The sequence below is a fragment of the Gossypium hirsutum genome, chromosome A02, assembly GCF_007990345.1.
Source record: "Gossypium hirsutum isolate 1008001.06 chromosome A02, Gossypium_hirsutum_v2.1, whole genome shotgun sequence".
NCBI classification, from domain to species: domain Eukaryota; kingdom Viridiplantae; phylum Streptophyta; class Magnoliopsida; order Malvales; family Malvaceae; genus Gossypium; species Gossypium hirsutum.
In genome coordinates this window covers 18,023,431-18,043,891 of record NC_053425.1, presented here as the reverse complement: position 1 = coordinate 18,043,891, position 20,461 = coordinate 18,023,431, and the positions used below count along the sequence as shown (strand labels likewise).

Below are 20,461 nucleotides of genomic sequence, written 5' to 3'. Positions count from 1 at the left end.
AATTCTAGTAGCTAGAAGGATCAAATAGCTATGGAATACAAAATTTGAGATCTTTATATGGCAAATAGACCATTAAGAGAAGTTAGTATATATTTATGATGATTCATCCATGGAAAATTGGAAAAAGAAAAAGATTAAATTGGAAAGTTGAAAAACTAATGGATGATAAGTTAATTAAATGAATAAAAAAATTTCATATCATCATCTTCCCCAAAATTTTTATGGAAACCCTAGTGAAGAGAGAGAATTTCAAGCAAGCTTAATTGGATTCAAAAAAATCAAATTAGGAGTTAGATCGAGGAAAGGAAAAAGTATTGGATTAGTAGATCTTCGTATACGAGCAAGTAATGAGGTAAGTTCGTGTAACTAAAATGTATGTTTATATGTGTAAATTGAATGTTATGATTGTGAAATGTATGATTTTCACGTTTAAACATAAATCACATATACGATAATTTCTGACAAGTACTAAGTCCCGTTTGAATAAATGAAATTCGATGGATACAAGATTTCCCATGTTGTGTGACAGCCCTAAATTGACCCTAGTCGGAAAGTGGTTTCGGGACCACATTACCGAGTCAAAAATTTATTTTTTTGTGTTTTAATTACATAAATTTATGTGTGATAGTGAATATATGAAAAGTTAAATGCTTAATATTAGCTTTAGGAATGTGAATTAATTCGAAATGACCTAGTTGATGAAGTTAGAAAAGATGATAGATGAATTATAAGGAGTAAATAATAATAGAGAGAGGAAGCATGGGTTTGCATGTCAAAATGCCCATTTTTGACTTAATGGCCGGCCAAGTAGTGATGCATTCCACTAATTTAAATTAGATTAGTATATTTAATTGGTAAGAAAATAAAATATTCATAACATAAGGATTAATAAAAATATTAAAATGAACAAGAGAAAAAAAAAAGAAAGGGGTGTTCATCTTTGCTATCCTTTAGCCGAAAAACCAAGTAAAAGAAAGAAAGAAAGGTTTGAAGAAGTTCGGCCATGCTTGTAACTAGGTTGAGGTATGTTTGATGTTATTCCTTGAAATTCATGCATATTTTTAGTTGTTAGTTTGAATTCTACCTAGCCCATGGTTTAAATTTTTGCTATTTGATAGAGATGATATTCGGCCATGGATGTTGTCTTTCTTGGTTGGTGTTTTGATGTTGTTGTGATGAGGCATGAAGATGATTGAGTTTGAGTGTTTAATAAAAAGGATTGGATGTGAGTGTGTGTGAGAATGAGAAAATGATGGGTCTTAGCAACTTCATGAAGTGTTCGGCCATGGTGCTAAAATGTTGTATTTGTGTTTAAACTTAGAATTATTTAGTTATATGGTTAGTATAGGTATGGATGACCGAATATGAGAGCATGAATAGATGAAGAGTTTTGTAATTATAAAAAAAAAATTGGTTAATTGATATGTGGTAAATGTTAAGTGTTAAATGAAATGGAAATGATATTATATTGGAATATGTATATTCGACCACATGAATGAATACATAGATTGATGTTGCATATATTCGGCCTTTAATTAAGTATATAGCTGATAGTGATAGATTGATGTTGCACATTCGGCTATAGTTAAGCATATTGATGATTTTATCTTGACTTAGATAATCGGCTAAAGGAGAATATTGGCTAATATGTTGAATTTGATTCATGATTTCATATATATGACTGGATGTAAATATATTGAGAAGATGATATGATGGGAAGTGATGTTGCATTCAGCATTGGAGAAATTGAAATATAAGCCGAATAGCTTAAGAGCATAAGGTAGAAAGATAAAAATTTTACCATGTTGTTCCGTATGCTATAAAATCATTAAAATGTGGATACAAATATATGTAGCAAAGCGGTTAAATGAGTTAATTTATTTGTTTAAGCTCAAGATCCTAAACGAGAGGAGTCCAACAAGGGAAAATCGAAGGTCATCGAGTAGCCGACTTGGAACTATTTTACCCAACACAAGGTAAGTTCATAAGCAATCATAGGGTTAATTTAAATTATACATAAATGACTTTAACATGTCATGAAAGAATCTTTTTATTAAGTATTTCCTTGGAGAAATTATATATGTTTATTGTTGTGGCTGTATATGCCAAATGAATTAATTAAATTGTTTTATCATAGAAAGTGTACATTGGCACTATGTGTGCGGTGTAGTATGGCACTATGTGTGCGGAGTTGAATAGCACTATGTGTGCTGATTTGAATGTCAACATATGAGATAAACTTTCAAGGCACTATGTGTGCGGGATAGTACGGCACTAAGTGTGCAAATTTGTTTAGCACTAAGTGTGCAAAAGCGGTTGATGATACGAAGAGCATAAGTAAAGAATTAAGGTGCTAAAATGATTAACTGAAAAGTATGTGTGTATATACATCTAGTTCATAATTATTTCTTACCTTGAGAATAGTTTTAAAACGGTTGGTTGTTTAATAATTGATTCGATATCGAAAACTTGGGTTCGAGGTTGGATAAATAAACTAGGTAGTTGTAGCCTAGTTTGGTGTGATTGAATTAGCTGAACTTGCAAGGCTTTTATTTCAATTTCTTATAAATAACCTGTATTATTTTGCTTATGGAATACTGAGTTGAATACTCATTTGGTGTGTTTGTTTGTTTCTTATTTAGATATCTCTGACCATTTTGCGTACTTGGGACCATCGTCGAAGTCAACACACCGGCTTGCAACTTTTTGGTACCCTCTTCTTAGTTGGCCTAAGAGAACATTTCGGCATGTATAGGCTATTATGTTTTGTTTGAACCCCAATATGTAAACTTTTAGCCATGCGAATATGGCTTAAATGCTAAGTTTGAATTTAGCCTTATGGGTGCTTAGTTATAAGGTTCAGTAGATTTGGCCTTGATAATTCGGTTTTGATGGAGTAGTAGTCTAAGTCTATTTGATTATTATGCCGTATGCCATGGCTGATCATATTTGGTGTTATGTATGTCAAATTACTAGCTAATCCATGGAAACCATAAAATAGATTTAGACAGCAGTAGTGGTGTGAATTTGAAAAATCACTAAAAATAGTAGAAATGTAATTAAATAATGAATAAATTATGGAATCGAATCTTGATGAGTCTATTTTCATATGGAAGAAGTAAAACAGATATATGAGCTATATTGTATGAGATATTTAAAATTTTGTGAAACAGGGCCAGAATGATTTCTGGATCCCCTGTTCTGACTTTGGAAATTCACCATAAATTTTACAAAGATAATTAGAAGTCATGCTTTATATCTACAGATTCCTTATTGAGTCTAGTTTTATTAGAGACAAACGGAATAGTCATTGAATCTCTGTACAGGGAGATATCTGATTCGTAATACACAGAGGTCAGAGTAGTCAAACCCTGAAACAGGGGAGACTTTAACTAATAAACTGTACTAATTGGACCGACCAAAAATTCTGGAAAAATTTTAGTAGATAGATATATGAGTCTAGTTTCAGGAAAAATTTACGGAATTGGATTTCGAGTTTCAGAACTCGAGATATGATTTTTAAAGAAACTGTGATGCAGTTAGCCAACTTGTCTAGAAAATTTTAAAATGAATTGCATGAGCTGTTTAAGTAATAAATTAAACCCGTTTACACCTTGTGTTCGACTCCGGCAACGGTCTCGGGTCCGGGGTGTTACATGTTGGTTGTGGACTTGCAATGTTGTGGACATGCCATAGCTCTTATGAGCATCCTGTTATAAGCCCTGTTGAGCATCCTGTTATATGCTTCCTATGAGCATCCTCATTGGTAGTGATCCTGCATGTGTTACAGACTATCACAGCTCTTTGTGAGCATTTTGTTATATGATCGGTTGTGATCCCGCATATATTCCTGTTATATGGCTATCCGAAGCTCTCTGATAATAACTCTTCGAAGTTACTTGTTAAGCTCAATGAGCTTCCTATTTTAAACTCTTATGAGTTTCCTGTTATAGCCCGGATAAACTTCCTGTTACATGGCTCACATGAGCATCCTATTATATGGCTCGAGAGAGTGCTTCCTGATTATGTGCCCTAATGGGTACCCTTGGATATGAATTGACGGATTTTCAATTTTGTACACTTTAAGTGTACTACATGAGTGTATCCATCAATATTTTAAATAAATTCAATGGGTAAAGTTTTGACATGGCTAAATTGAACTTAAAATGATTTGTCATGGAAATGTACATGTAATATGGAAGTATGATATGGAAAGCATATGTATATGAAAGTTATTATATGATGAGCTCATCCATGTTCTTGGTATTTATGTGAATTACTTGACTAACATGATTGGTAAAGTTGTGTGTTTTAGGCTTTAAGCCAAAATTGTTAGGATACAATTTATATGTTTATTTAATAAAAATGAATGGCAAGTTAAATTTCCAGTTATGCGAACTTATTAAGCAGTAAATGCTTACTTTGTTTTATATTCTTTATTTTATAGTACTAGGAAGCTCGAAAAGGTTAGAAGTGGGTCAAATCAAAATCACACTATCCTTCAGCTTATTTTGGTATAAAATGGAAAACTTTATTTTAGATATAATGGCATGTATAGGTTAACTAGCCAATGTTGGCACAATAATGTTTTGGTTAATGTAATATCTCGAATTAGGGCCTAGTCGGAGCAATGGTTTCGAGACCACAAATTTGAGATAAAAATAATTATTTTATAGATGTTATGAGGTCCATGATATATATGCATGCCTATGTGAAAATATCGATGAAAAATTTTACTGGTAAGGTGTCTAATTGAGTTATTAGAACTAAATTGCAATAAGTGAAAAACATGTGTTCTAGTTGATTTAAGGGCTTAATTGAGATGAGATTTGAAATTTGAAGTCCTTATTTGGCAGTTAGACAATTATATGTCATTATGGAAAAAAATGGACATAGGAGGGATAAAATATCAAAGTTTTAATGGAAGGGAATTTTGGTCCATTGATTATTAAAAGAATTAAAAGGGAAAAGTAGTCAAAATTTGTGTTCATCTTCATTCCCCTTGGCCGAATATCATAAGGAAGCCATAGCTAGGGTTTCTTTCATCTTCAAGCTTAGAAGTAAGTGCATCCCAGCCCCGTTTTTAATGTTCTTTATATTTTTAAAATCCTCGTAGCTCGATTTAGCTATTTCTACCCTTAATTTGAGCTAGGGTTCATGTTCAAAAATATACCCATGAATGACATGCTTGTGATTTGATGTCTAATGGAAGAATATGAAAGTTTGATGGGTGATAAACAACTTTTACTAGGTGGTTATTGGTGAAATTGATAAAAAGGACCTAATTGTGAAAGTTGTAAATAATATGTGTAAATGTGTGAATAAATGAAAAATGTGGGTTAGTATAAGAGAGAAAATTATGCGGCTAGGCTTGAATAACGAGAAAATGGGTACTTTTCATTTTATGAGCCTAGGGGTAATTTCATAATTTTGTGAAATTTAGGGGCAAAATTATAATTTTTCCATATCTTGATTTTTGGATTGAATTGAATAGTGCGTGTATTAAATGAGCTAAATGTGCTATTATAGATCAAGAGGGACGAGGGATGGACGTTCACCGAGGAAAAGCTAAGGTTGTGGATTAAATCGCAAATTGTCATATTTTGCATTGAGGTAAGTAGGGTGTAAGTAATTCAAGAATTCAATTATTATACATTTAATAATTGATATTCTATGATACATGTATATACGCCTTAATGAAATTGGCTTGTGACGATTTAATGAAAGTTTGATGATAGCTTTATATCTCGAAAGTCCCGGGTGACCTTAAAGAATGCTTAGGATTCGGATATCATGACACCACGATTTATGAGATCCAGTGTAAGACCATGTCTGGGACATGGCATCGGCATTGATATGAGAGCCAGTGTAAGACCATGTCTGGGACATGGCATCAGCATTGATATGTGTGCCAGTGTAAGACCATATCTAGGATATGACATCAAGTTCGGCATGTGATTTCATGTAAGACCATATCTGGGATATGTCGTTGATATGAGATTTCATGTATGACCATGTCTGGGACATAGCATCGATATGAGGTCCCGTATAAGACCATGTCTAGGACATGGCATTGGCACTGACATGAGACTTCATTTAAGATCATATCTAGGATATGACATCGGTATGTAGACCCATGTAAGACCATGTCGGGGACATGGCTTTGGCATTTTATATGGCGTGTGTTGATTCTAAAAGTCCTTTAGTATTTTGGGTAATTCAACAGACCATTAAAGATTATGATTAAAAATTTGGGGTAGAATGAGTAATAATGCATGGTACAGGTATGTACGTAAACCTCATGAGTTTTGGACTCGATTCATGTTGGGAAATTTGGTACCTGTATGAAAGAGTAAGATAAGCATGATGTTCAAATACATTTATTATCAAATCTCAATATGTTCATTATGTGTAATATAATAATGTGGTGGTAATTGATAGTCTGTGTAATCCATGAGTTTCATGACCTAAGTTGTTTATTATTTGTGCACGACTTACTAGTCTATATGCTTACCCCTCTTTCTTTTCCTTTTTCTTATAGCATCGCCAAGGTAGCTCGGGGATCGTGGACGTCGGAGTTCGAGTCACACTATCAACGACTCTTTTGGGGTATATTTGACTTGATACATTTAAGTATGGCATGTATAGGAGACTTAGTATTTTGTTATTTGTGTCATAATTGTTAGCCAAAGTGATGGATCATTTTTGTATATTATTCCATTTTGTATATGGCCAATAAATATGCCCCATATTGATTATGGGGTTGAAATCCCTAAATATTGATATATGCATGAAATGTGTTATTATTCTTGTGGTGTGTGCCTAATTGGTTGTTAATAATGGATGATGAAATGTGGAATTTATGCTTGATGGATAAAGGGTGTTAATTGGCATGGTCATGATATGAATAAAGGTAAAGAGATGGATTGAATGAACCTAACAAGTCATGGAGTCCCAATTATGTATACTTGACATAAATTTATCATGCATGAGTTAAAGTTATGGATGTCTAAGTAGTTCATTTATGCCATGATAATCACCATTGCCACGTTAGCGTGTGTATGGGTTGTTGAGGGTGACAAGAGTGCTTAGAAAATAGCCTCAAAGTTGTTTACACGAGTAGACGCACGGGCGTGTGCCTAGGCCGTGTGTGACACACTGCGAGCCTCATGGGCGTGTCGTCCGACCGTGTGTCCCTTGCACCCAAATTGTTCAAGTCTGTATGCATGGTAGTAAACACACGGGCAGAGACAGGGCCGTGTGTCTCAACTGTATAGAGGACACGACTTTAGGACATGGCTGTGTGCCAAAGCCATGTGAAGTTTGCACCTTAAATGCGAAAATTAAATTTGCCACAGGGCCTAACACACGGGCGTGTGACTTGGCCGTGTGATCTTGAATGGATCCTGACGTCATAAACAGAGAGTTAGATGGCCTGGGGAGACGGGGGTGTCAAGGGCTTATGGGTGTGTGACCCTGTTTAATGAAATTTTTTCCAAAATTCACAGTTTAGCCCTGAACCACCCCCAATGCATGTTTTGGGCTTGTAGGCCCATTACATGGACGATAAGAATGTATGTAAAAGGTTTGAAATTGGATAGAGATTTATATCTCGGTTTTATATAATTGCTTATATTTGAGTCCGGTAAAGCTTCGTACCCTGTTCCGGCATCGAATACGGGTAGGGGGTGTTACATTTATTGGTATCAGAGCTACGGTTTAGTTGGTTCTAGGAGATGTAGCGAGTGTGGAAGTCTAGCTATACATGCCATATGTAGATTATGATAGTGTGACAACTCTTGACAATTGAAATTGTGTTTTATATAGTAAATGGATCCCAAACGAGTAGTTGCCGATGATGTAAAAAGTGACGGGCCTACTCCCAATGAAGGAGCAATGCGATCTGATAGTAGACCCGAGATAGTTAGTAGAGGAAAAGGAGGCAGAGAAGCCTTTCCCCACATGATGAATAATTGGTACACTGAGTTTGTTCGGAGAAACCCGAGTGTTCAACCTCCCCCACCCCCTCATACTCCTCAGGCTACCCCTATAGCTCCCCAAGTTATTGAGATGGTGAGAAGGGAAAGGCCTCTAGTTGATCGAATTAGAAAGCAAGGAGCTAAAGAGTTCCGAGCTAACATTGATAGTGATCCATAAAGAGCAGAATTTTGGCTCCAGAACACCATCTAAGTCTTTTATGAGTTGTCATGCACACTGGAAGAGTGCATGAAGTTCGTAGTATCACTTCTAAGAGATTCGGCCTACAATGGTGGGACACCCTCGTATCGGTTGTGTTGAGAGAGAAAGTGACTTGGGAGTTTTTCCAAGAGGAATTTCGCAAGAATTATATCAGTCAAAGGTTTATAAATCAAAAGAGGAAAGAGTTCCTAGAGTTGAAACTGGGTAAAATGACAGTTACCGAGTACGAGCGTGAGTTTGTGAGGCTTAGCAAATGCGCTTGGGAATGTGTATCTACTAAAACCATCATGTGAAAAAGATTTGAGGACGAGTTAAATGAAGACATTTGATTGTTGGTCAGTATCCTTGAGTTGAAAGAGTTTATTGTGTTGGTTGAGAGAGCATGCAAGGTTGAAGAATTGGCTAACGAAAATCGGAAAAATGATCTGAAATCTCGAGACTCGAGAAAGAGGCAACTGGGAAAATCTTTTCAATCTTCATCTAAGAAGTCAAGAGAGTTTACTACTTGATCTAATGCCTCTGCTCGGTATTCAAGCAAGAATAGGAGTAAACAATACTCAGTTTCGAAAGCTTATACCACTTCAATTCCTAGTGTTGGAAATACTCGACCTGATAGATCAGGATGTCCCCAATATGGGAGATGCCACTTCGGTGAGTGTCGAAGGAGTGATAAAACTTGTTTTAAGTGCTGTTCCCCTGATCACTTTGTTAAGGATTGCCCTAAGAGGACAGAAAGAGGAAATTTCCAAGGAACAAGGTTAGATAGCACTGCTAATAAGGGAAGACCTCAGAGGAATCCGGGTAGTGGAACAAGAAGTAAGGGTGAACCTAGAGAGTCTGCTATGAGACCTGGGGGCAGGGCACCTGCGAGGACCTATGCCATTCGCGCTCGCGAAGAGGCCTCGTCTCCTAATGTAATTACGGGTACATTTTCTATCTATGAAACTGCTGTTGTTGCTTTGATTGACTTGGGGTCTACCCATTTGTATATTTGCAAAAGTTGGTTTCTGATATGAAATTGTTTGTTGAATCTACTAAGTTCGTAATAAAGGTGTCAAACCCGTTAGGCAAGTATGTGTTAGTTGATAAAGTGTGTAAAAATTGCCTTTTAATGATTAGAGGTCATTGTTTTCCGGCTAATCTCATGCTATTACTGTTTGATGAATTTGATGTAATTCCTGGTATGGATTGGTTGACCACTCATAATATGGTGGTGAATTGTGGAAGAAAGTTTATTGATCTGAAATGTGAGAATGGTAATGTTCTTCAGGTTGAACCAGATGAATTAAATGGCATGCCTGCAGTGATTTCTTCCATGTCTGCGCAAAAATGTGTAAGAAAGGGGTACGAAGCTTACCTTGCCTTTATATTGAACACTAAAGAGTCTGAGTTAAAGATTGAGTCAGTATCGGTAGTATGTGAATATCTGGATGTGTTCCCGGAAGAATTACCGGGGTTACCTCCTATTAGGAAAGTAGAGTTTGGCATTGATTTGACTCCTGGTACTGCACCTATTTCAATTGCTCTGTATAAGATGGCCCTAATAGAATTAAAAGAGTTGAAGGTTCAGTTACAGGAGTTGATTGATAAGGGTTTCACCTTGGGGTGCTCTCGTATTATTTGTGAAAAAGAAATATGGTTTGATGAAATTATATATAGATTATCAACAGCTCAACAAGGTGACAATAAAGAACAAGTATCCTTTGTCAAGGATTGATGATCTATTTGATAAATTAAAGGGAGCCACAGTATTTTCAAAGATAGACCTGAGGTGTAACAGCCCGATTTAGGGCCAAGTCAGAATAGTGGTCTCAAGACCACAAATCTGGAGTTGAATAAATTATTTTATAATTATTTAGATGTTATAGCATGTTTCTAAGAGTGCATGAAAAATTTGGTGAGTTAATTGTGACGTTTGTGAGCCCAATTGTGAAAAAAGGACTAAATTGCATAAAATGCAAAAGTCCTATTTTGATAGCTAAAAGTGTAAAATAGCTAGAGAATAAAAATTAGGGGTCTTTAAAGGGTAATTAGACCCTATTGTGATAGCTTGGCCAGCCATGAGAGATGAAAAGTATGGTAAAGTCAACATTAGGTAATGTTGATGACATAATGTGTATTATTATAATGGCAAAAAGCCCAGCTATCATTTTCTTCTCCATCGTTTCTTTTGACCAAAATTTTCAGCAAAGAAATGGGGTTTTAAGAGCTCAAAATTTCAACAACTTTAAGCATTCACAAGTAAGTGATTTTAATGGCTTTTCTTGAATATTTTTGTACTTTTGAGATCCTTGAAGCATGAGCTTTCAAATGAGGGTGCTATTTTGCAAAATGATCAAGAGTGTAGGGTTTTTCCAAGAAAGGGTTTGTAATGTTTGCTGAGTTTTTAAGGAAGAAAATGAGTCTTGGGTGTTTAATAAACAACTTTTGTGAAATGTGTTAGCATGAAAACACCTAAAAGGACTATTTTGCATAAGTTATAAAATAGATGATAAATATGTGATATAGTGAGAATTTGGAGTTTCTATAAGAGTAAAAATGGTTCGGTTAGGCTTAAGATAAGAAGAAATTCGATAAAAATTGATTTTCGGGCCTAGGGGTAAAATGGTCATTTTGTCAAAGTCTAAGGGAAAAATGTTCATTTTACAAAAGATATGAATTTTCGATTGCTTAATTTTATTTAGTGACTAAATAAGTGCATTTTGCAATTATAGATCAAGAAATACCAAATCCGAAAGCCAAGCAAATCGATTAAATCGACTAGTCGCCACATTTTGTAATCCGAGGTAAGTTGTATGTAAATAGTACAACTACATTAATAATATATGTATTTGAATTGTATTGAAATTATTATAGCATAAATTTCTTGATTTTGGAAATGAGAAAATGTGATCAGAATAGAGATAGTAGAATTCCTGATTGAACCTTAGGAAATAAATCGGATATTCATGCCATGATGTTTAGGTCACTGGTTGTGAGCTAGTGTAAGACATGGCTGAGACATGCATCGACCACATTATGAGAACTAGTGTAAAACCATATCTGGGACATGGCATCGACATTGAGACGAGTGCTAGTGTAAGACATGTATGGGACATGCATTGGCCTCGAGACTTAAGCCAGTGTAAGACATGTCTGTGACATGCATCGGCTACGAGATGTGTCAGTGTAAGACCATGTTTGAGACATGGCATCAGCACAGATATACTAGAACTTGTGTAAGACTATGTCTGGGACATGGCATTGGCACCTAACCCCATGTTTGAGATTAAATGAGTATCTGATAATGTTCCAAATGGTTCAACGGTGAAAGTATGATTTCAAGTTAACAAGGAAAGTATAACCGTGTTGTGAGTGGTATAGGTACCTATATGGTATGTATGAAATGTAAGCTTAATATATGCTATATGAGGTGTATTGAATATTGATGAGTAAGTTTTGCTTATGCCACTTGTGTATTATGATATTTGTTGATGAATGGTAAAGTTATGTTGTATATTTATTTATATGCAACTTACTAAGCTTTATGCTTACTCCCTCTCCTTTTTCATTTTCTTATAGTGCCGCTTATCTAGCTCAAGGACCAAAGGAAGTCAGAGATATTGAACACACTATCAATCGAAGCATTCGGTATAGTTTGATTTATATTTTTGAATATGGCATGTGTAGGGCTTAGACTTTACTACTTTTGTGTCATTGAGAACTGGCCAAATGTGTGGCTTGGGTTAAATCCTTTCATTTTGTATAAAGCTATGGATAATGGTCAATATCCATTTTGATATTGCGTAGAAGATGTTACTTTTATGGAAGAGTAAATTTGCACAATTGAAATGTTGTCTATTATGTTTGTTTTGGCCATATGATGTGCCCTTGTATTGGTATAGAGTGATCTTATGCAGGTTATGTAATAAGGGTGGCAAAGAGGCTTGGACCTAGCCTTATATCGTCCACACGGGTAGAAACATGGGCGTGTGTCTAGGCCGTGTGTGACACACGATCTGCATTATGGGGATGTGGTCTAGCTGTGTGTCCCCTGCACGTAAAAATTTTAAGTCAGTATACATGGTAGTAAACACATGATCAGAGACACAGTCGTGTGTCTCAGTCGTGTGATGGATAGGGCCTAGCACACGGTTGTATGCCTTGGCCGTGTGACATTTTGGGGATGCTGACGTCAGAAACAGAATGTCCATGTTTTTGCACACGAGCTAGAACACGGGCGTGTCATGGCTGTGTGAAGGACACGGGCCAGGGACACGGGCATGTGCCAAGCCATGTGAAAACCCATGTAGGTGTGCATTTAGAATTTATTCCACATGGATGGAGGACACGGGCTTGTCCATGTATTGTTTAGGCCGTGTGAGCCACATGCGCCATCAACACTACCATGGTGAAATGGCCACACAGCGTGTTTCCCTTCTACACAGGAGTGTGCCCTGTTTCAAAGTCACATTTTCTATAAATGGTTTAAGGACCCGGGTTGATCCCGAATAGTTTTCAATGGTCGATTTGGGGCTCGTAGGCCCATAATAAGAAGTTTAAAGTAGAAATTGAAACATTTATAAATTGGACCAAGTCTTGGTGACTTGGGGAACATTTGTGTGCATGAGATCGAGTTAGGTAATGCCTCATATTCCACTCCGGCGTGGGTTACGGGTATGGGGTGTTACATGAGGTCCGATTACTATCAGCTGTGGGTTAAAGAATCAGATGTGCCTAAGACTGCCTTCAGAGTGAGGTATGGCCACTACGAATTCCTCAATATACCATTTGGGTTAACAAATGCTCCTGCAGTGTTTATGGATTTGATGAATAGAATATTTCGGCCTTATTTGGATAAATTTGTTGTGGTGTTCATCGATGATATTTTGATTTATTCAAGAGATGAGGCAGAGCATGCCGGGCACTTGAGAACTGTTTTGCAGACTTTGAGGGACAAGAAGTTGTATGCCAAGTTCAGTAAAAGTGAATTTTTGCTTCGTGAAGTTGGGTTTTTGAGACACATTATTTCGGGAGACGATATTAGAGTTGACCCGAGTAAGATTTTAGCTATTGTTGACTAGAAACTGCCGAAGAATGTGACAGAGGTCAGAAGCTTTTTAGGCTTGGCCGGCTATTACATATAGTTTGTTAAAGGATGTTTGATGATTGCCACTCCAATGACGAGGTTTTTACAAAAGGATGTTAAGTTCAAATGGACAGAGAAGTGCCAACAGAGTTTTGAGAAAATGAAAGCATTGTTGACTGAAGCTCCAGTGTTAGTTCAACCTGAGCCGGGAAAGGAGTTCGTGATCTTTAGTGATGCATCCTTGAATGGTTTGGGATGTGTGCTTATGAAATAAGGCAAAGTGATAGCCTATGCATCTAGACAACTGAAACTACATGAGAAAAATTACCTGACACATGATTTAGAACTAGCTGCTATTGTATTTGCATTAAAGATTTTGAGACACCATTTGTATGGTGAGACCTGCCGAATATTCACTGATCACAAGCGTTTGAAATATCTGATGACTCAATAGGATTTAAATCTTAGGCAATGGATATGGTTAGATTTGATAAAAGATTATGAGTTAATAATCGACTACCATCCGGGAAAGGCAAATGTGGTCGTCGATGCTTTAAGTAGAAAATCCTTGTTTGCTTTGAGAGCCATGGATGCTTGGATTGCTTATAAAATGATGGTGTGGTTGTAGCAGAGTTAAGAGCTAGGCTGATGTTTCTTTAAGAAATTTTTGAAGCTCAGAGTAACGATAATAAATTGTAAGCTAAGAGAACTCAGTGTGAGTCGGGTTCTAAATCTGATTTTTGGGTTGATTCCGATGGTTGCTTGATGTTCCGAGATAGGATTTGTGTTCCTAAAGATACCAAGTTGATTCATAAGATTTTGAATAAGGCACACAATGGTCGTTTGTCAGTACACCCCGGTAGTACGAAAATGAACAAAGACTTGAAGAAAATATATTGGTGAAACACTATGAAGAGATATTTCCGAATTTGTTGCGAGATGCTTAATTAGTCAACAAGTAAAAGCTGAGCACCATGTACCTTCAGGATTGCTACAGCCTATCATGGTTCCCCAGTGGAAATGGGACTGAATTACCATGGAATTTGTATCGGGCTTACCTTTGACACCGAGCAAGAAAGATGTGGTGTAGGTTATAGTTGATCAATTGACGAAGTCGGCTCATTTTATCCTGGTACGTACTGACTACTCACTTGATAAATTGGCTAAGTTATATATTTTTAAAATTGTGAGACTTCATGGAATACCCTTATCGATCATATCGGATAGAGATTCGAGGTTTACCTCACGGTTTTGGAAAAGGTTGCAAGAAGCCTTAGGCACGAGAGTGAATTTTAGTACCGTTTTCCATCCATAAACTGACAGCCAATCTGAGAGAGTGATTCAAACCAGAAGACATGTTGAGATGTTATGTCCTAGAATTCCAAGGTAGTTGGGAAAAGTACTTACCTTTGGTTAAGTTTGCCTATAACAACAGTTTTCAGACGAGCCTAAAAATGGCACTTTATAAAGCACTGTATGGCCGGAAGTGTCGAACTCCCTTGTGTTGGACAGAGCTCAAGGAAAATAAATTGCACGGGGTTGACTTGGTTAAGGAAATCGAAGACAAAGTGAAAGTAATTAAAGATTGTTTGAGAGCGGCATCGGATAGAAAAAAGTCTTACGCAGATTTAAAAAAGAAAAAAATTGAGTTTCAAGTGGGTGATAAGGTATTTTTAAAAGTATCACCATGGAAAAAGGTTCTGAGATTCAGCAAGAAGGGCAAGTTAAGTCCTCGTTTCATAAAACCTTATGAGATTACCGAATGTATAGGACTAGTAGCTTATCAGTTGGCTTTACCACCGGAATTGGAAAAGATCCATGATGTATTCCATGTGTCTATGTTGCACCGTTATATATCGGACCCCTCACATATGATATCATCGATAGAAGTTAAGATTCAACCGGACATGACTTATGGTGAAGAGCTGATTAAGATTTTAGATCGGGAAGTCAAACAGTTGAGAAACAAGAATATCACCTTAGTAAAAGTGTTATAGCATAAGCATAGGATAGAAGAGGCTACATGGGGGCCCGAGGAAGCCATGAGAAATCAATACCCACACTTGTTTACCAGTAAGATTTTCGAGGACGAAAATCCCTAAGGGGGAGAATTGTAACATCCCAAATTAGGGCCTAGTCAGAACAGTGGTTTTGAGACCACAAATCTGAAATAGATATAATTATTTTATGAATGTTATGAGGTCCATGATATATATGCATGCCTGTGTGAAAATATCAACGAAAAATTTTACCAATAAGGTGTCCAATTGAGTTATTAAGACTGAATTGCAATAAGTGAAAAACATGTGTTCTAGTTGATTTAAGGGCTTAATTGTGATGAGATCTGAAATTTGAAGTCCTTATTTGGTAGTTAGACCATTATATGTCATTATGGACAAAAATGGACACAGGAGGGATAAAATATCAAAGTTTTAATAGAAGGGCATTTTGGTCCATTGATTATTTAAAGAATTAAAAGGGGAAAATAGTCAAAATTTGTATTCATCTTCATCCCCCTTGGTCGAATATCATAAGGAAGCCATAGCTAGGGTTATTTTAATCTTCAAGCTTAAAAGTAAGTGCATCCGAGCCCCGTTTTTAATATTCTTTATATTTTTAAAATCCTCATAGCTCGATTTAGCTATTTCTACCCTTAATTTGAGCTAGGGTTCATGTTCAAAAATATACCCATCAATGACATGCTTGTGCTTTGATGTCTAATGAAAGAATATGAAAGTTTGATGGGTGATAAACAACTTTTACTAGGTGGTTATTGGTGAAGTTGATAAAAAGGACCTAATTGTAAAAGTTGTACAAAATATGTGTAAATGAGTGAATAAATGAAAAATGTGGGTTGGTATAAGAGAGAAAATTATGCGGCTAGGCTTGAATAATGAGAAAATGGGTACTTTTCATTTAACGAGCCTAGGGGTAATTTCATAATTTTGTGAAATTTTAGGGGTAAAATTGTAATTTTGCCATATCATGATTTTTGGACTGAATTGAATAGTGCATGTATTAAATGAGCTAAATGTGCTATTATAGATCAAGAGGGATAAGGGATAGACCTTGACCGAGGAAAAGGCAAGGTTGTGGATTAAATCGCAAATTGTCATCTTTTGCACTGAGGTAAGTAGGGTGTAAGTAATTCAACAATTCCATTATTATGCGTTTAATAATTGGTATTCTATGATATATGTATGTACACCTTAATGAAATTGGCTTGTGATGATTTAATGAAATTTTGATGATAGCTTTATATCTCGAAAGTCCCAGGTGACCCTGAGGAATGCTTAGGATTCGGATATCATGACACCATGATTTATGAGATCCCATGTAAGACCATGCCTGGGACATGGCATCAGCGTATGAGAGCTAGTGTAAGACCATGTCTGGGACATGGCATCGACATTGATATGTGTGCCAGTGTAAGACCATATCTGGGATATGTTATCGGCCTTGGTATGTGATTTCATGTAAGACCACATCTCGAATATGGCGTTGATATGAGATTTCGTGTAAGACCATTTCTGGGACATGACATCGATATGAGGTCCCATATAAGACCATGTCTAGGACATGGCATTGGCACTGACATGAGACTTCATTTAAGATCATATCTGGGATATGACATCGGTATGTAAACCCATGTAAGACCATGTCGGGGACATGGCTTTGGCATTTTATATGGTGTGTGTTGATTCTAAAATTCCTTTAGTATTTTGGGTAATTCAACAGACCATTAAAGATTATGATTAAAAATTTGGGGTAGAATGAGTAATAATGCATGGTATAGGTATGTACGTAAACCTCATGAGTTTTGGACTCGATTCATGTTGGGAAATTTGGTACCTGTATGAAAGAGTAAGATAAGCATGATGGTCAAATACATTTATTATCAAATCTCAATACGTTCATTATGTGTAATATAATAATGTGGTGGTAATTGATAGTTTGTGTAATCCATGAGTTTCATGACCTAAGTTGTTTATTATTTGTGCACGACTTACTAGTCTATATGCTTACCCCTAGCATCGCCAAGGTAGCTCGGGGATCGTGGACGTTGGAGTTCGAGTCACACTATCAACAACTCTTTTAGGGTATATTTTACTTGATACATTTAGGTATGGCATGTATTGGGGACTTAGTATTTTGTTATATGTGTCATAATTGTTAGCCAAAGTGATGGCTCATTTTGGTATATTATTCTATTTTGTATATGGCCAAGAAATATGGCTCATATTGATTATGGGGTTGAAATCCCTAAATATTGATACATGCATGAAATGTGTTATTATTCTTGTGGTGTGTGCCAAAATGGTTGTTAACAATGGATGATAAAATGTGGAATTTATGCTTGATGGATAAAGGGTGTTAATTGGCATGATCATAATATGAATAAAGGCAAAGAGATGGATTGAATGAACTTAACAAGTCATGGAGTCCCAATTATGTATACTTGACATAAATTTATCATGCATGAGTTAAAGCTATGGATGTCTAAGTAGTTCATTTATGCCATGATAATCACCATTGTCACAGGAGTGTGTGTATGGGTTGTTGAGGGTGACAAGAAGGATTGGAAAATAGCCTCAATGTTGTCCACCCGGGTAGATGGACGGGCGTGTGTCTAGGCCGTGTATGACACACGGCGAGCCCCATTGGAGTGTTGTCCGACCGTGTGTCCCCTGCACCAAAATTGTTCAAGTCAGTATGCATGGTAGTAAACACACAAGCAGAGACAGGGCCATGTGTCTCAGCCCTGTAGAGGACATAGCCTTAGGACATGGGCGTGTGCTAAGGCCGTGTGAAGTCTGCACCTTAAATGGGTAAATTAAATTTACCACACGGCCTAGCACACTTGCATGTGACTTGGCCGTGTGATCTTAAATGGATGCTGATGTCATAAACAGAGAGTTACACAGCCTGGTGACACGGGTGTGTCAAGGGCACAAGGGCATGTCCTTGTTTCCACATGGGCGTGTGACCCTGTTTAATGAAAATTTTTCCAAATTTTACTGTTTAGCCCCGAACCACTCCCGATGCGTGTTTTGGGCTTGTGGGCCCATTATAGGGATGATAGGAATGTATGTGAAAGGTTTTAAATTAGATGGAGATTTATGTCTCGGTTTTATATGATTGCTTATGTTTGAGTCTGGTAATGCCTCATACCCTGTTCCAGCATCGAATACTGGTAAGGGGTGTTACAGTTGTAACTAGCCATTGTAACGGCTAGTGTTTGACATATTTTGATGTAAATATATAAGGCCTTATCATGTTTGTTTTGTGTATTGAAATGGTTAAATGATGGAAGTTACATAAGTATGCTAAGAGTTTTCAAGATTTGGTAAAATACATACATATATGTTTATATGGTCAATTAGGTAAAACCGGTACTTGGACAAATGTGATGATATTTCTTGTAAAAGACTTAGGTATTGACTTGGTTTGAGAGTTTTGAATTGCCTTGTGAATGTGCTTAAATGATGTTGTAGGTGAAAGACAATTTGCGTGAGAAAAGTGACCTATTTTGTCCACACGAGTAGAGACACGGGCATGTGTCTCAATCGTGTGTGACACACAGCCATGCACACGGGCATGGGGTTTGGCCGTGTGTCCCTTACATCTTAAATTTGAGAAACAGGATGCATCGAATTGCTCACACGGACAGAGACATGGGCATGTGTCTCAACTGTGTGTGTCACACGGCTTAGCACATAGGCGTGTAACTTGGTCGTGTAACCCCTACACTTAATTATTGAAAATTTAATTTATTCACACAGCCTAACACACGAGCACGTGGTTGGCTGTGTGACCTAGGTCAAGAGTTACACGGGTATGGACATGGGCTAGGACACAGCCGTGTACCTCACATCGAATGCCCACATGGCCTGAGACACGGGTATGTCACTTGGTTGTGTGAGTCACACGGCCTTGCCATGTGAGCGTGTGTCCTTTGCACCTAAGAAAAATTTTGAAATTAGGCGAAAAATTATCTGAGTTCTCAATTTGGTCCCAACTTGTTTCTATTGCATAAATTGGGCCTCGAGGATCCATTTAAAGGATAATATGATTGATTATGTATGATTTCAGACATGAATAGTAAATGATACAATTTAATTATATTTGATCTGTAAACTCCGGTAGTACTCCATAACCCTGTTCCAGTGACGGATATGGGTTATGGGTGTTACAGTATGTTCATAATGCTAAAGACTAAATCATAACTTGGTGATTATATTGAAATAAGAAAAGTGAAGAGCATATAAACAAGACACGTGGAATAAGATATTATGATGAATTAATGAATTGAAGTGCTATGTGCTGGTGAATGTTGAATTACGTGTTAATGTAACCTTCCCAACCCAGCCTAGATGTTATGACCAAGTCCTGAAGGTTACATAAACCAAATAGATGGCCAAACTAAATCGCCAGATTTGAAAATGTACTTTTAAAATTATTTGCTTGTCTTCTCTAGAAAAATAAAATCGAGCGATTCACTTAGTTTTATAAAAACTTATTAGTTTCAAAAGCTTATTGAATTCAATATTTAATTTGTAAAGTTTAATTATTTTGAAAAACCATGTTGATTTCTAATTTTATTTACTTTCCAAAAATCATTTCCAATATTGCAGCGGAAAAATGGTCATTATAGTTTAATGTTTAAAACTATATTTCATGCATAAATCTAATTATTAAATTTAACCAGTAAAGTTCTAATGTCATGCAAACCAAAATAAACCAAATCCAAACCCATGTCATGGCCCAAATAAAATTATTACAATTAAAAAAAAATAAATTAAGTTAAAATACTTTTCATTGAAAATATTTTATATGGTCATTCTATTGTTTAATCCGAATCCTAACCTCACTAGTTTTTTGTAAGAAAGTAAATTAAGAGGGTGAGCTTACAAAGTTTAATATGAGTCATAACTCAAGAGATCAAAATCAAAAAATAAGATATAGCATTCAAGACAACTGATATTCAAAATTTCATAATAATACAAAATCACAGAGTTCAGTGAATAAATGCATGTTCATGTATGGCAATGCAATATTTAGAATTCAGAAAGGATCCTACCCAACATCTGCTACACACCACAGTAAGAGTTCCCCATAATTCATCCATCCCTACACACAACATTGTGGACAAGCCACCAGAAATTGTAGATAAACTACTAGAATTATGTGGAT

General features: G+C 36.4%; 1 protein-coding gene across 1 annotated transcript; it reads left to right on the top strand.

Moving 5' to 3' along the window:
- Positions 1-8,266: 8,266 nt before the first annotated feature.
- On the top strand, positions 8,267-9,677 carry LOC107952265 (uncharacterized). Its single transcript, XM_016887531.1, has 5 exons — positions 8,267-8,403; positions 8,540-8,650; positions 8,735-9,113; positions 9,470-9,532; positions 9,645-9,677. The coding sequence occupies exons 1-5, from the start codon at positions 8,267-8,269 to the stop codon at positions 9,675-9,677; spliced, it is 723 nt and encodes a 240-aa protein (XP_016743020.1).
- Positions 9,678-20,461: the final 10,784 nt, after the last annotated feature.